At 36.4% G+C, this 15,000-nt stretch overlaps 1 protein-coding gene across 1 annotated transcript in view; it reads right to left on the reverse strand.

The window, feature by feature from the left end:
- LOC144963084 (uncharacterized) overlaps window positions 1-15,000 on the reverse strand; it is a 68,372-nt gene that overhangs the window by 19,522 nt on the left and 33,850 nt on the right. The window contains exons 21-31 of the mRNA XM_078896718.1: window positions 14,508-14,780; window positions 13,156-13,417; window positions 11,946-12,171; window positions 7,030-11,598; window positions 6,516-6,596; window positions 5,370-5,579; window positions 4,276-4,410; window positions 3,791-3,959; window positions 3,083-3,255; window positions 1,770-1,945; window positions 628-735 (exon numbers count right to left, since the gene is read on the reverse strand). Coding sequence (XP_078752844.1) covers window positions 628-735; window positions 1,770-1,945; window positions 3,083-3,255; window positions 3,791-3,959; window positions 4,276-4,410; window positions 5,370-5,579; window positions 6,516-6,596; window positions 7,030-11,598; window positions 11,946-12,171; window positions 13,156-13,417; window positions 14,508-14,780 — 6,382 coding nt within the window. The remainder of the gene's footprint in view (window positions 1-627; window positions 736-1,769; window positions 1,946-3,082; window positions 3,256-3,790; window positions 3,960-4,275; window positions 4,411-5,369; window positions 5,580-6,515; window positions 6,597-7,029; window positions 11,599-11,945; window positions 12,172-13,155; window positions 13,418-14,507; window positions 14,781-15,000) is intronic.

Here is a 15,000-nt window from a genome sequence, read left to right on the forward strand (position 1 = left end):
CAGACTATATTTAAGAAAATTATTTAACTCGTAGGGAGCTGTCAATTTTGATGTCCGTCTGTCATAGAACGTGGAAAATGCATCTATTTAAAAAAAAACTTAAAGGACTTAAAGCTAGATCGGATTGTAACCATTACCTCAGAGATGCTGCATAAACAGAAAAAAGAACGAAACAGACAACTGCAAGTATCGTCTTTTGGGCACTTACTCGGATTAGATTCCAAATTTAATTAGTTTCCTCTCTCTCCATTAAAAATGTTCTCTGTTTACATAACAGGTTTTGGTCAATGGCGTATATAGTATGTATTGCTTCTTGACATTATCCCAGGCATTTATTGTTGTTGAAAGAGGAAGGGTTTGAGCATACAGATACTTATTCGTTTCATTATCCCAATCAATTTTAAATAGCAAAGATGTGTCGTTTGTGATGACAGATTAACACACATTGGCCATATCACATGCATATAGTTATCTATTTTTTTTTTTGGAGTAATTCTTAATTTGGTGTAATATTTTTATATTTCCTCTTGCATTTTTATAACGATAAATCTTATACAAATTATTAATAATTAATTTTCAGTACAACAAAATTGTATCTTTTCGCAGTGGTTTAGTCCTTTTACGTACATCAATTCTTGAAGAGCTCCATCAATCTGCATTCCCATATCTCGGATGTGGAGGTCGTTGCGGTTATAAATTCGTCGGATTTGAGTTCTAAGGGTTTCCAACTGGACACTGTAAAAGTAATGAAATGCATGAGAGTTATTAACTACTAACTACAACTACTATTACAACTGCTGCTACTACTACTACTGCTACTACTACTACTACTACTACTACTACTACTACTACTACTACTACTACTACTACTACTACTACTACTACTACTACTGCTACTATTACTACTACTACTACTACTGCTACTACTACTACTACTACTACTACTACTACTACTACTATTACTACTACTACTACTACTACTACTACTACTACTACTACTACTACTACTACTACTACTACTACTACTACTACTACTACTACTTCTACTACTACTGTACGGCTATGTGGTCTTGTGATATGACTCCCTTTCGGATCGGAATGTCCTGGGTTCGAGCCTCGCTCGGCGCATAGTTGAGTTCTTTGAAAAGATTCTTTACTCACATTCTCTCATTGTACTCGGGTGTAACAGTTAACAGTATTGTTTCTGTCCGAAAAAAATGTAATATCACCTAACAGGCGCCTAACGTCCTACATGTTAAGTGTTTCTGTTGGCCAGTGACCCCTTGCGAAGCGCTTTGAGCACGTTTACTGTACATTGCGCTATATAACAGCTCAAGTTTGTTGGGGTTTTTTAAAACTACAAATACCACTACAAATACTAATACTTCTACTACTACTACTACTATTACTACTACTTCTACTACTACTACTACTACTACTACTATTACTACTACTACTACTACTAATACTACTACTACTACTACTACTACTACTACTACTACTACTACTGCTGCTGCTGCTGTTGCTGCTGATACTGATGCTGTTGTTACGTTGCTTTCTAAAAATCTTGAAGATTCACCTTTTATAAATAATTATCGTTCAAGGTCATTATAGTTAAATCGAAATGGCATCAACATTACTAAATTATTAATCATTTTAAATCAAAATAACAATCAGATTTTTATTTCCAAACCATACTACAGAAATTGAATATTGGGTGATTTCAACAAAACTACACTAGAATTATTAGTATTCAATTTGTTTCCTACTTGAAAATTTCCATTTCCTTTCTCATGAGAGCAAACACTTGACCAATCTCATCCCTCAATTCCTGGGACACCCTCAAATATTTGGATTTGACCTCTGTGCCTACTTCCTTGACCACGGCATCCCAAATCTCTTTGGTGGTGTACGAGAACGCTGTCACTTTGGTGCCCATAAATATCTGTGGGATTGATTAACACAGTTTATTATTTATACCTTTTAAAAGATGTTAAAATATGGAAATATAATTCTAAGGCTGTAAAGAATCATGAATGCTTACAAGTGATTGGCTTTGTGGTCTATGTGGTATGACACTCGCCTTCAGACTTATATGTCCCCGTTTCGGGTAATGCAGTGGTTGGCGCAAAATCGAGCCCTCGGGAATGGCTCTTTACTCACATTCCCTTGCCGTGATCAAGTGTAAAATGAGTACCTGGTGGTAACAGCGTCGTCTCTCTAGGAAAAATAACCCTGTAACAACACCTTTCATTCAATATGTCTCGTCCTACATGTTAAGTGATGTTGATGGCCAGGGACCTTTTGTTATGCTATTTGAGCAAATTAAATTTGAATATTGCGTTAGTTATAAAAGCTGAAATTTTTGTTCCATTTTTGTTGTTCGTTGAGAAATCGCAATATATTCCTCAACTACTTTTAAGTATTAGAATACTCTAAATTGGCCATTTATTTATAACCTAGATATGTGAAATTTTAGACATATAAATATGTCATTTTTTGTGCCGGGAGTAAATACTTAATCCATTGCATAAATTACATTTTGATAAGCACAAAGCATAGGACAGATTTTCAAAAAGAGTATTTCGAGCAACAGGTCCCAATGATCTAGAGTTCATCCCATAACATTTTGAAACGTGAAATGTGTAGTGAAAATGAAAATGTCTTGTAACCTTTACGACATTGAATTGGTCAAAACGCAAAGTATAGTAACAAATTAGTCACATCTATTTCATTATAGCTGGATTCATTAAAAATCCACAGTTGAGGACTTGATTCAGCTTTTTTGCGTGTACTCTACATATCATTTTACTATATACAAATTGACAGGTGTATAAAACAATCTAACATAGCATAGATTGTTTTAAATCATGACGAATTGAGTATTTACTGTAGACATAGTTAAGAAATCCGGCTTTTATTTTGTTTTTAATTATTTTGTGTGAGTCGTTTCATTTGAGGAAATAGGTATAAGTACGCAGGCGCACATGTCTTTGACTATGTTTTACAACAACACGCCGTTCTTTGGAGTATTTTTATTTTGTAATCGATTATCTGATTGTCGGACAACGGAGCGCCATACCTGGAACTCCTGCGGGAAGGTTGGCTTCCATACAATTTTGGTGTGAATAACATGGGTAGAGTTGAGCTGGACGTTCATCTTGGCGTATACGTTGTCAGAGTCATAGACAGTCATCTCAGCAGATCGGTCATTGACATAAGCACCGGTGATAAACATTGTCTTCGTTGGGTCATCTGACAATAGAATTTGTGATAAATCGAATCAAGGTCGTATGATGTCCAGATGAACCAAGTAATTTTAAAGTTAAACTGACAAAAAATGTGAGTCTAGTTTGTTTTTTTTACTTTTGCAAAATTTAAGCAAATTTTACATTTCTGATTGTATAATGAATTTTATCACCTAACTCAACCATAAATAATACAGTTTTGAAGCGGAGAGTCATATAAAATGAAAAGCTGGGGTGGTATAAAAGAAAAACAACTGAACAAGGGCTATTGAGATCAGCTACAACTATTCTTAGCTATTACAGAATGTACAAGGCAAAAGGGTTTTCAGAAATAAAAAGTGACAATTGTATCAGATGAGATTCTGTTATTTCTTTCTGTTGCTGAGCTCTGAAAGTTAACCAAAGACAGGACAATAACTGCAACCATTTTAGCAAACATCCGAATGATTATCTGCCTTTGCATATGTTTCAAGGTTTCCCACGGAAATTTACAATATTTTAGAGGTACTTCAAGACAACTTGTTAACATACTCATTGCTTACCTCTGTCATAATGCAAAGTTACTTCAAATTCTTTGGTACGAGGTAAGAGTTTTCCAGCAAAGCCCAAGGTCTTCTGGCCATCTTCTTGTAAATCAAGTTTGAAAGACGGCTGTCCACGTTCATTAAATCGATTGCCTACAATTGTGACTGATTTCAGTGGAGTGGTGATCTGAAAAAAACAATTTTAATTCAATTATTTTTTAACTCTCAAAGAATTAGTTCATTCGGAGTTGATTTAGCAAATGTGTATAAGCATATCCACTGCTTTTTTATCAAGTAATTTGTTTGGTTTGGTTTCTAAATCGTATTTGTTCTTGGAAAAAACATCATGAAGTTATGTATTTAATCAATCAATCAATCAATCAGGCAAGCAATAGTTTTGTCAATCAATCAATCAATCATGCAAGTAGGCAATCAATCATTCTTTTCTCTAACCAATGTTTGACTGAATTAAATGATAAAACCATCCTTTCGTTGTAACGTACTATCAGCTGTCCAGATTTGTCATCATTTGTTTCAAGACGACAAGCAAAAACCTTCTGTTGTCGGTCGATGGTCAGATATGTAAACATGTGTCCAACAGATGTCACCCTATCCACCTGGCTCATGTGCGATAGCCACTGAAATAGATAAAAACATACAGAATCTTAAAATCGTTCAGTAATCTTAACATATAAATAGAATACTAATCGCGCGATGGATGTTGAACGCTTTTAAAATTGTAATCAGGACCAGTGGTTTAATCACAGGTAGCAATTTCAAGTGGATAAGATCAAATGCAACCACCTCAAGAATAGGGGGGGGGGGGGGATCAAGACCATCTACAATGGTAGGAAAGCTGGCGTGCTTCAATAATCCGGCGGACGATTTGTCTCCTGTTATGGTCGCCCACATACTTGGCGTGTGCTTTGGGTCACAATACGGGTGGGGTTTAAACGGACTGATTCTCATCAAATCAACGGCAAATGACAACATCTTCAATCTAGGAATTCTTCGACATTCTCTTACCGGTAATCAGGAGCTCTGAGATTCGATCCGCAGTGGAGGAAGACTTATGTTTTGGGATATTGTGGCTATGTGGTCAGTACGGCTATGTTGTCTTGTGGTATGACATTCGCTTTCTGATAGGAAAGTCCTGGGTTCGAGCCTCACTCGGCGCATAGTTGAGTCTTTGGAAAAAGCTCTTTACTCACATTCTCTCATCGTACTCATGTGTAAAACGAGTACCTGGCCGTTAACAACGTATTCTCTGCCCAAAAACATTTGTAAGATCGCCTAACAGGCGTCATGTCTCGATCTACATGTCACGTATTGCTGTTGGTCAGGGACCCTTTGTAAAGCCCTTTGAGCACGTTCAGTGGATATTGCACTATATAAAAGCTCAAGGTTAAATTGTATTTTTCTTTCTTGCTTTGTCTGGCACTGTTTCATTCACACTTTTTTCAGATCTTTATTGATATTGTGGGTTATCAGGTTCATGTATGGGGCCATAAAACATATTGTAAATCTTAATTTTAACATCTAAAACATCCCGATATGATGCAGGTTTGTGATGGTGGATCACATGTCGTTTAATTACCTGTAAATCTGTGTCGGTGATAGCGTGTTTGAACCCAACCTCCATGGTATAGTTGTAATCTCCACTGCCTGTCTTGTCCATAACAGTGTCGTATATTTTGTTGGTGATGTGGATTGTTTTCCTTGGGTCAGATGAATAGGAAATCTCTGTCTTGCTGTCCAGAATATTCGATCCATATCCTCTCTTAAGACTGACGCCAATGTTGAGTTGCTATGTATACAAGAGATTAATAAAAAAATTCTCAGAGAGTATTACATGAAACAAATGTTACATTAGCAATAATTAAACAATGGCAACATATAACACATAAGGACCCCGGTTTTACTTTATTTCCATTATGATATAATTATCTATATTTCAGTACATGAAAATGGTATATATATAACCAAACTGTTCTAATAAGAATCATTGCATACACGATACTGCTGTACTCTGGAAAAACCCATATTTAAACATTTGGCCAGAAAACTCGTCCTTCAAATATCGATCGCTTTAAATGACCCTCATCTTGGCAAAAACTCAAACCTGGTACCTCGCGAAGTCCCATGTTTGACATTTTTTGCCAAGATGAGGGTCATGTAAACCGATCGATATTTGAAGGACAAGTTTACTGGACAAATTGTTAAATATGGGTTTTTCCAGAGTACGCAGAATAAATAAACGACATTTTACCTTTCATTTAAAGTATGTCACACACAAAAGAAATTACGCATTGTTGAGATGTCGTCGCCTAAGTTTTCCATGAAGGAATATAAACAGTCCGTCAAACAAATGTCTGGTGTCAACAGGAATCACCTGTAGTGTCCAAAGTGAGCAAATTTAGGATTAATCATCTTGCCCAAGGACAAAAAAATAGAAAGTGCCTGAGCGGATCTCGAATCATGGCCTTCCGGACTATAGTACAATGCCTTAATCACTCGGCCACTTCATCCCAAAGTATGCCACTAAGTACAGAAAAATACAGTCCTGCCTCCCCCCCCCCCCCCCCCCCCCTCCCCCCCCCCTCCCCCGCCCTTTGTTTGTTTGTTTTGTCCTACTGGTGCCACTGTACTAAAGTTTTATTGCAATATTTTTCTCACTAATAAATCAAGATAACTTAATATTTCCATAACATGAACATAATATGGGATATTTTATGACCCTTACCTTGTTGATAGAGGGCAGATTTAGATCAACGTTGACACGCTCCATTCGTTCCGAATATTCATGAGTTGTGCTCATTGTGACCTGTAATAGGAAATGTGGAGTTAGGACAAGACAGTCTAGAATGTGGAGCCGGAAAAAAATTGGAGCAGATTTAGTAAACTACAAGAGATACAACAACAAACTACGTAGGTTTAGGCCCTTTATGAGTTAACAAGAAAAAGATATTACATAATATTGCGAGGCAACATTAAAGAGCTGATTACTCAAGAGAAAACACCGTCTTCATTAAAATGATTGGTGGTTAGATATTGAAAGATTAGGAATGATAAAGAATTTGAAATAGATACTAAGAGACAAGAGAGGGAGAGAGGGAGAGAGAAAGAGAGAGAGAGAGAGAGAGAGAGAGAGAGAGAAGGATTAAGACGTGGAGGTATAAGACTGTGGGAGAAGAGACAAAGAAAAGGAAGGTAAGAGATTGGTTTAATGTTAAAATGCATGCATATCATAGTCTCACCTTTTTCTTCTCATCTCTGTCAGCATCCCACAAAGCTGTTGCGGTCATTGTTCTGGAATTGCCATTGTCCCCGTAAGATCCAAGAAGTTTGATGCTTCGCTGAGGGACTCCTACCTTGATGTGTGCATTGTACATATCACTGTACTTAGAGGATCTGTCTGTGTAGCCAACGTCATATGAAAACGTGTTTCCTTTGCTTTCATCCCATGTAATCAAACCAGACGATTGCATTTCATTTTTGGCTTTTCGAAGTAAATATTTCAATCCCATTATTCGCACGGGATGAATGACCTTGAAAGAGAAATCGGTATCAATGTTAGAATCATCAGATTTATCTGCCATGTGGACATTGAATTCAAACTGACTCTCTGGTTTGTGTTTGTCCCAATTTAGGAAGACTTTCCCGTCAAATGTCTTATCCTTCAACTGACCCTCAAGATTGACAGACATTGGTCTGGGTTTTCGCATCTCAAGACTTGCCTTGTGAATATCATCACGTGTAGTTTTGTAAGTCATGTCCGTATCCAAATACGTGCGTTCGTTATGTCTAATGAAAAAACTCCTGCTTTGCTTTTTGAAACCTCTGGATTCTGACAATTTAAAGTTGAACACTTTAACATCATCAAAAGGTGTTGTCATATCAAAATCAAAATCCATTGATCTTTTTCCAGAGCTGGTCTCGCTCCAGCTTGTTTTTGTGATGATTTCCTTGTCAATATCCCAACCAACTTCGAATTGAGAGGAGACGCTGCCCTCTTTTTCTGAACTGGTCTTCACAGAAAGTCTTAGATTCTCCATATTCTTTAAAGAGCTTGTCAGAGTTACCTTACCTTCAAAAGATCTAGGTGTGACAAAATCCAGATCCTGTGTAAAGGTGATTCTTCCTAATTTTTCAGATGTAAGTACTACGGAAGTGGTAGAATCATCCCAACCATTACCAGAGTAGTTGATGGTCAAATCGGCACGTTTGAAGTTTTCATATGGAGATCTCAATTTGAACGTCATGAGCACAGGATCGTCACCGTAATGGATGTCATACTCAAGACTTATAGCTCTTGGGTGCAATGACAATTTAAGCTGCATGTCACCGTTCAGCCTTTTCTCATTTTTATTAAATTTACCAGCGATTTTAAGGTTTTTGAATTCTTTAATTGGACCAACCAAATTAAAGATGAATTCTTCTTGGTCTCTTATTTCTAATGTTGCCTTCAGGTTCTCTCCTTGTCCAGTTGTTGCCTCGGTATCAACGGTAATAAGATTCTTTTTGACGACCATAATGAAACTAACACTGTTCTTTTCATAGCCGTCGATAGGCAAAGAGAGCATGCCATTGGCCGTAACTTTGTTGGTCGAGATTCTCTTGACGTCATAGGTAAATTCAGCCTCTTCTCCGTCCATATACTCCAGCACTATCTTACCATTATGATTGCGCTCGTCAATTTTCTCAAAGCTGGTGTGAAGTTCAAGTTCTCTAAATTTATCAAAGGGGGTGTTCATATAAACGTCAATGGTGTCCTGGTTGTCAATACTATACTCCTGAGGAATGTGCAAACCTTTAATGGTAACATGATGATCATTGTAATTTGACTCTACTTCAAATTCTTCACGGTCATCCATCCATTCAACATTGGCCTTGTAGCCTGTAGTGTGACCTTCACCTTTAAAGAGATATCCAATGCGATGAGAAGTTGTATAAACGGATTCTGAAATTTCGTACATGTCATAAATGTCAATCATAAAGTCGTCATCATAATTACCGTAGATTGTGCTGGTTCTGCCAGATTTGGTCTGTTCGTACTTCAGTAAGAATGATAAGGGATCAGTGAATGGAGAAGAAAAGGTTGTTCCGACTGCCGACTTACCCGGGATGTAAGAAAATTGTGCCGATGCATTGTAAGGTACAGTGTTCTTTCCAATTTGCAAATCAGCTCCTATATCAAAGTCTCTCAGGGAATTTCCAATTCGGTGCATTTTTGCTGTAACAAAGCTCTTGTCAGCTCCAGGGTAGTTAAATTTGAGCCATCCATTTGTCTCAAGTTCTTCGTGTTTCAAACCATAGCCCATGTCTAGCTCGTGACCTCTGATATCGCCATACCATTTTTGCGTGAAATCCACCCAAGAATTAGCCCGTGTTTCGAATCCCAACACGTTTCGCCCGACTTCTGGAGCAACTAATTTTATTTCAAAAGCATTTTGTTTGTCTTGTATTTCTGCCATAAGTCGGGCTTCCATTTTATCAAACGCCGATGAAGTTATTTCCACATTTTGATCTAGGAAGCCTTCCCGCACTTCGTTATCAAAATTTATATTGAAAGATTTAATCTTGTCATTTGACGACTTCAAATTGAGATGACCATTCCACTTGTTGCTCGTTTTTTGTAAAACTCCTTTCAAGTTAGCTGAACGCATCTCATCATAAGGGGTAGTTAAATCCAACGAAAATCCGGATCTAGCTGGCAATCTTAGCCTTCCGATAAATTTGGCAACAATTTCTTTGTTCTCGTCATATTTTATCTTAACATCTGTCTTGGCATTCTTCTTTTGCCTTTTATGGGTAATGTCTAGTTCCACATTTTTCCAAGGGCTTTGGAGATCTGCTTTAATTTGACTAAATTTGTCAACATCTACCGAAGCTTTCAGTTTAATTTCTTTTTTAACGCCATAAGATAAATCTCCATCAAATGACCATGTTTTCTTTCCAATGTCTTTTAAGGTTCCTTTCAGATCGACATTTTTCAGTTGTTCAAATGGAGTCACCAGTCGTACGTCAGCAGTCCAATCCTTATCTTTATTCTTTACGACAGAACCATCAACGACAATGTGCTGCTCTGTATTATCCATCGGTTCAATCATGGTATATTTCATGAATCCTGTATAAGGGTAAGTACCATAATCAGCCTTCAAATTCATTTTGGAAGTTTGACTAAATGTTTCAACACTGAGTTCAGTCTTGGTGACTTTATACTGGCTTCCCGATTGGAATCTAATGTCCTTGTTGACCTGCGTGAAGCTAGACCCAGTAAACCCATTAATCGAGCTGTGGTGGTGTTTGTAGATCATGTCATGAATAGATTTAGTTGTGCCAGAGTAGTGAATATATAAAGTCTGGTCATGTTCCAGGAAAGTCATACCAACGTCTAAATTGGCTCTCTGGGCATTTCCCCATTTAGATGTAACAGTGGTGTTCAAACTGGTCAGGGTATTAGCGTGAGTCAACTCAAGATGAATTGGATGAAGCATGATATCATCGAGTCTTACATCCATTGTGGATTTGAGATTCATCATTTTACCGACTCTCGTATATGTCGCTTGATGATCGAACTTTGATATACTGGCATCTCTGTTCAAGGATAATTCACTATTAAAGATCCTGCCATCATTGTCATGGTTGATCTTAAATTTCATGGTTTTTGGAATATCAGGGATCAAAGAATGCGAAGAAGAAACATCATTGAAGTCTCCAATCTTCATTTCAAGTTTAGGGCGTCTGGCCCCTATGAAATTCAGTTCTAATTTGCACTCCTGTTTGTTTTGTAATTCATTCTTTCTACTGGAGACAAGTATGTCACAAGAGATTTCATTCTTATTGTATTTGGACACTACAGAGGTAGACAGATAATTCGGGCTGGCAAATTTGTGCCTGATTTCTGATCTGTATATGCGGTGTGCCTCAAAAGGCGTGACAACTTCTAAATCCATCTGGAATCTTTCAAGAGAGGCAGGTTTTAGCAGCCAAAGTTTGTAGGAGAGCTCGTTCTCTGGTATTTGCCAGACTACTTTAAATTCATCCTTCTCTTCCTTTGGAGATTTTTCATTCAGTCTCTTGTATGCAAATACTTTATAACCTTCAAATGGAGTTTTTACAGACATGTCTAAATCAGATATGTACAATTTTGGTTTTTGAATATGGCTGGACGTAATGTCGACATCGATTTGTTTCCTGTCATTCTTGTCTGCATCCAAAAACGAGGAAAATTTCATCATATACTCTCCATCCTTCTTCTGACCCACATCCCACGAACCTTTTACTCTATGTTCCGGCCATGTTACATCCCACGTGTTCATGTATTGTTTTCTATTCACAGACATTGTCGTCTGGCCTTTGTACATCTTTCCATCCTTTACCACCTTCACAGACGTATCTCTCTTATCATCAGCAAGACTACTCAGTATTGTAATTTTTGTGTCCACATCGCTTCCAATGTCAATCTGAGAGCTCAATTCATAGTCAGAGTTCTTCAAATATTTGACTTTTGTGTAAATGGTATGAGCCAAGTCTTTATTGATGGTGACCTGCAGAGATTGGGAATATTCCTTATTTGAAGTTTGTTCAAGAGCTGAAACAATTCTGTATGAACGCCCATTGATTTTCTCTTCATTAAATCGGAAATCAGGATAGTTTAATTCAATTAATCCATTATATCTCATTAGTTTCTTGCTGGTGTCATCAATTTTCAATCGGAACTCCGAGCTCTTTCCTTTAGCATAGATAAAAGAGTTGTATGTTTCAATTGCAATCCTCTTGTTTAGATGATGTTCGTGCTTACCATTCATTTGCCATTCAATAGCCTGTTTAAAAGAGAAAAACAAGAATAAAAACTTTATTAATTTCTTGAATCTTTAGTTTAATGCGCATTCCACTCAAACTACTGATTTATAAATCGCAGTTATTTGAAGTTATAATAAATAATAAATTCATAAACGGATTGAAATAAAATAAATTCAAAGACGAAATAATTAATTTCACCCGTGATCAAGTGAAAAAAAGATGTACATAAACACATTTAGCTACGGATTACTGTAGTAGATTTGCTTAAGAAAGAAGCGCTGGACAAAACTCAACTCTATGATGAAGGAATATTAAATCGGAGAAATTAAAGTGAAGAAAGCAACAAAGGATGTCAAAGGACTCCTACCTTAATAGGATATAGAATCTGAACATCATATTTAATCTCAACGTCTTTTTTCCCAAGTTTGTGGTCCAGAGATGTTTCTATTTTCAACTCCTTGCTCTTGTCCTTCAAATTCTTGGATTTTGGTCCTCCTTTATAAGTGATAACGGACTTAGTGAAGGATGCCTTGTGGCTGAAACTGACTCCAGCAACAAAACTGGCCTTCTGGTAATTGCGGCTTTCAAAAATCCTGAAAAGAGCCAAAGAAAATTAATCCGCTCAAAGTTGGAATATTTGTCTTGTCTCTATCTATTCAATCAATGATGTATCTGAGTTTTGACATATTAGATCTAATAGAGATCACTTTGCAATGACGTCTTATTCAAGCGGTAACAAGCAATTGTTACTTTTCGTTTTGTGCTATATAAATCAAGATATACGGGAAAACTGGGTCTCCTTTCACCCTATAGCTGTAAATTTTTCCAATATAGAACAATCGTTTCAGACTTATTGGTCATGAGAAAATAGCCACAGCTTCCATTGAAATTCCAGCCGCATAGATCTCACAAATCCAAGACCTTAACTCACTCAATCCTAAAGATTTTTGTTACTTTTCAAAATTGAAAAAAATGTATGTATTAAAATGAGCGTGTAGAAAGATAGTTTTATTCAACTATCATTAACATGCATAAACTAAAAATATTAATTTTGATACTACGCCTATAATTTGTCTCAGAAAAATGTATTAAATAGGCATGGGGTAAAAGTAACCCGGGTAAACTTCAGATATAGTCGGTGTTAGGGTTGAGTGAGTTAATTCAGCAGTATGTCGGGGTGGATCAAATGTGAACATTTGAATTCAGAATGAAAAGTGTTTAAATATTAGAAACTTAAGTAGTTTGAGACACTACATTCATTTTTCTCAATGAGGCATTTCAGATTCAAATAAGATTTCAAAACTTAGACCATTAAGTCATTTTCAGTGTCTTTTCATAACATAAACTAATACCTAGGTGCCCATATTTGCAGGACTTATAACCAAGTGCAATAATGGGCCCGATTTAACATTGCTTTAATGGAGAATATTTCGCGTTGGTTTGAGAGTTTTTCCATTACAGCAATCAGCCCATAACCAAATGGGTTTTGAGACCTGCATATATAAGCATACGTCGCCTAATACCACATTGAGACGGTGAGGCAATATTTTAGTATTTTGATTTTTGTTCAAACTTACACGCTCCCGTCGTATTTCATTAAGGACTTTGAGCTCCTGTCGTGGATCTTAGAGCTGAAAGTTACCAGATTTTTCCTCAGAGCTCTGTCTTTGATAACGGGGAGATTGTAGCTGGTGATAATCTTTGTGGTGATTAGTGGACCTTTCTTCTTGGAGGAGGTTTCCGTTGGGATGTCAATAAAACCTTTGCTCTTAATGGTACCAAATTGGGTGGTCAACTTTCCATTTCCCCTAAACTTGCTTTTAGTCTGAGTTCCTTTCACTGAAAAAATAGAATGAATATTTTATGGCAAATAATGATGATGCTGATGATGATGATAATGAGAATGAGAATGATAATAATGATAAGGTTAATAATGATGATAATAATAATAATAATAATAATAATAATAATAATAATAATAATAATAATAATAATAATAATAATAATGCATGGAACTGACAATGTCAGCTAAGAATTGGAAATTATGCAAATATTGTAAACAATAACAAGCTGCCCATCTGCTCTTAAGGGTAGTGTTGTATTAGTGTAACAGAAAGTAAGCCGAAAGTTGAGTTCTGCTTGCACTTGAGTATGAAAGATTTCCTTTTACTCTAGTGCCGTTTCATTGATTAAAATAATTAAAGTAAAAGTTTGACAATGCAAAATAACAAAAGATGAAATAGTATGAACTCAAGTCACGTTGAGAAAATGACAATAACAATTACAACAACATGAACAACAACAACAACAACAACAATAATAATAAGAATAATGAGGACGACAACACATCACCATCACCACCAAAAATAATAATAATAATAATAATAATAATAATAATAATAATAATAATAATAATAATAATAATAATAATAATAAAATCAACAGAAACAACAACGACGACGACGACGACGACGACAACACCACTACGACCAACAACAACAATAACAATAACAACGATAAAAACAAGAGCAAGGAGAAGATCAAAAACTATAATAACTAGAACATAAACATCACCAACAACTAAAACAATCAAAATGACAGTAAGATAAAGAACTAAACGAGTGTGTATGAAAGGTGCCGGACAAAGCAAGAAAGAAAAATACAATTTAAAAAACCATCCCAAAAAATCAGTCGAATTCGACTGGGGATCGAACCTCAGACCTCCTGATTACCGGTAATCAGAAGGTCTGAGGTTCGATCCCCAGTCGAGGTCGACTGATTTTTTGGGATGTTTTTTTTTTCTTGTATTTTTCTTTCTTGCTTTGTCTGGCACCTTTCATACACACTTGTTTAGTTCTTTATCTTACACCTGTGCCTGGTCCTTAAATTCTTCATTTGATATTTTCACAAAATTACAGTAGATACTTACTGCTAAATATAATTGGATCTTTCAACGTTTTCTCCATGGTGATTTGAATATTTGACTTCAACATTTTATCCTTTTTGAAGTCGATGGTGCCAGAGAGTAGGAAGGGTCTCCACGTAGGTGCGCTAAGCAAGATGGTAGGCTTAAGTTTATGGGGATAGTTGTTCTTGGCAAAGTATGTCTCCATGACTTGGAATGTGGCGGAGTAACTCTCTTTCCTATTCAAAATGACCGCTCCTGATAGGGTCTTCTGAGTCTTCTTGTTGATGTAATTTGCTGAGTGAAGGATGGTATCAGAAGGGATAGGGTTAGATGATTACGGTAAACATTTTCTGAAAACTTTAGCTGTATTGAACAAAGATGAGTAAAATAGCTTTTTAAAAAGATACCAAAATACTAAACATGGGGCCAAAAATATTCATCAGCCAACACCAAAAACATTTACTTGTAAAACTCATTCATTCATTGATTCATTCATTCAAACTACAAATTATTC

This window comes from Berghia stephanieae, chromosome 1 (genome assembly GCF_034508935.2).
Source record: "Berghia stephanieae isolate SIO BIC M18660-M18661 chromosome 1, UCSD_Bste_1.3, whole genome shotgun sequence".
In the NCBI taxonomy this organism is placed as follows: Eukaryota; Metazoa; Mollusca; class Gastropoda; order Nudibranchia; family Aeolidiidae; genus Berghia; species Berghia stephanieae.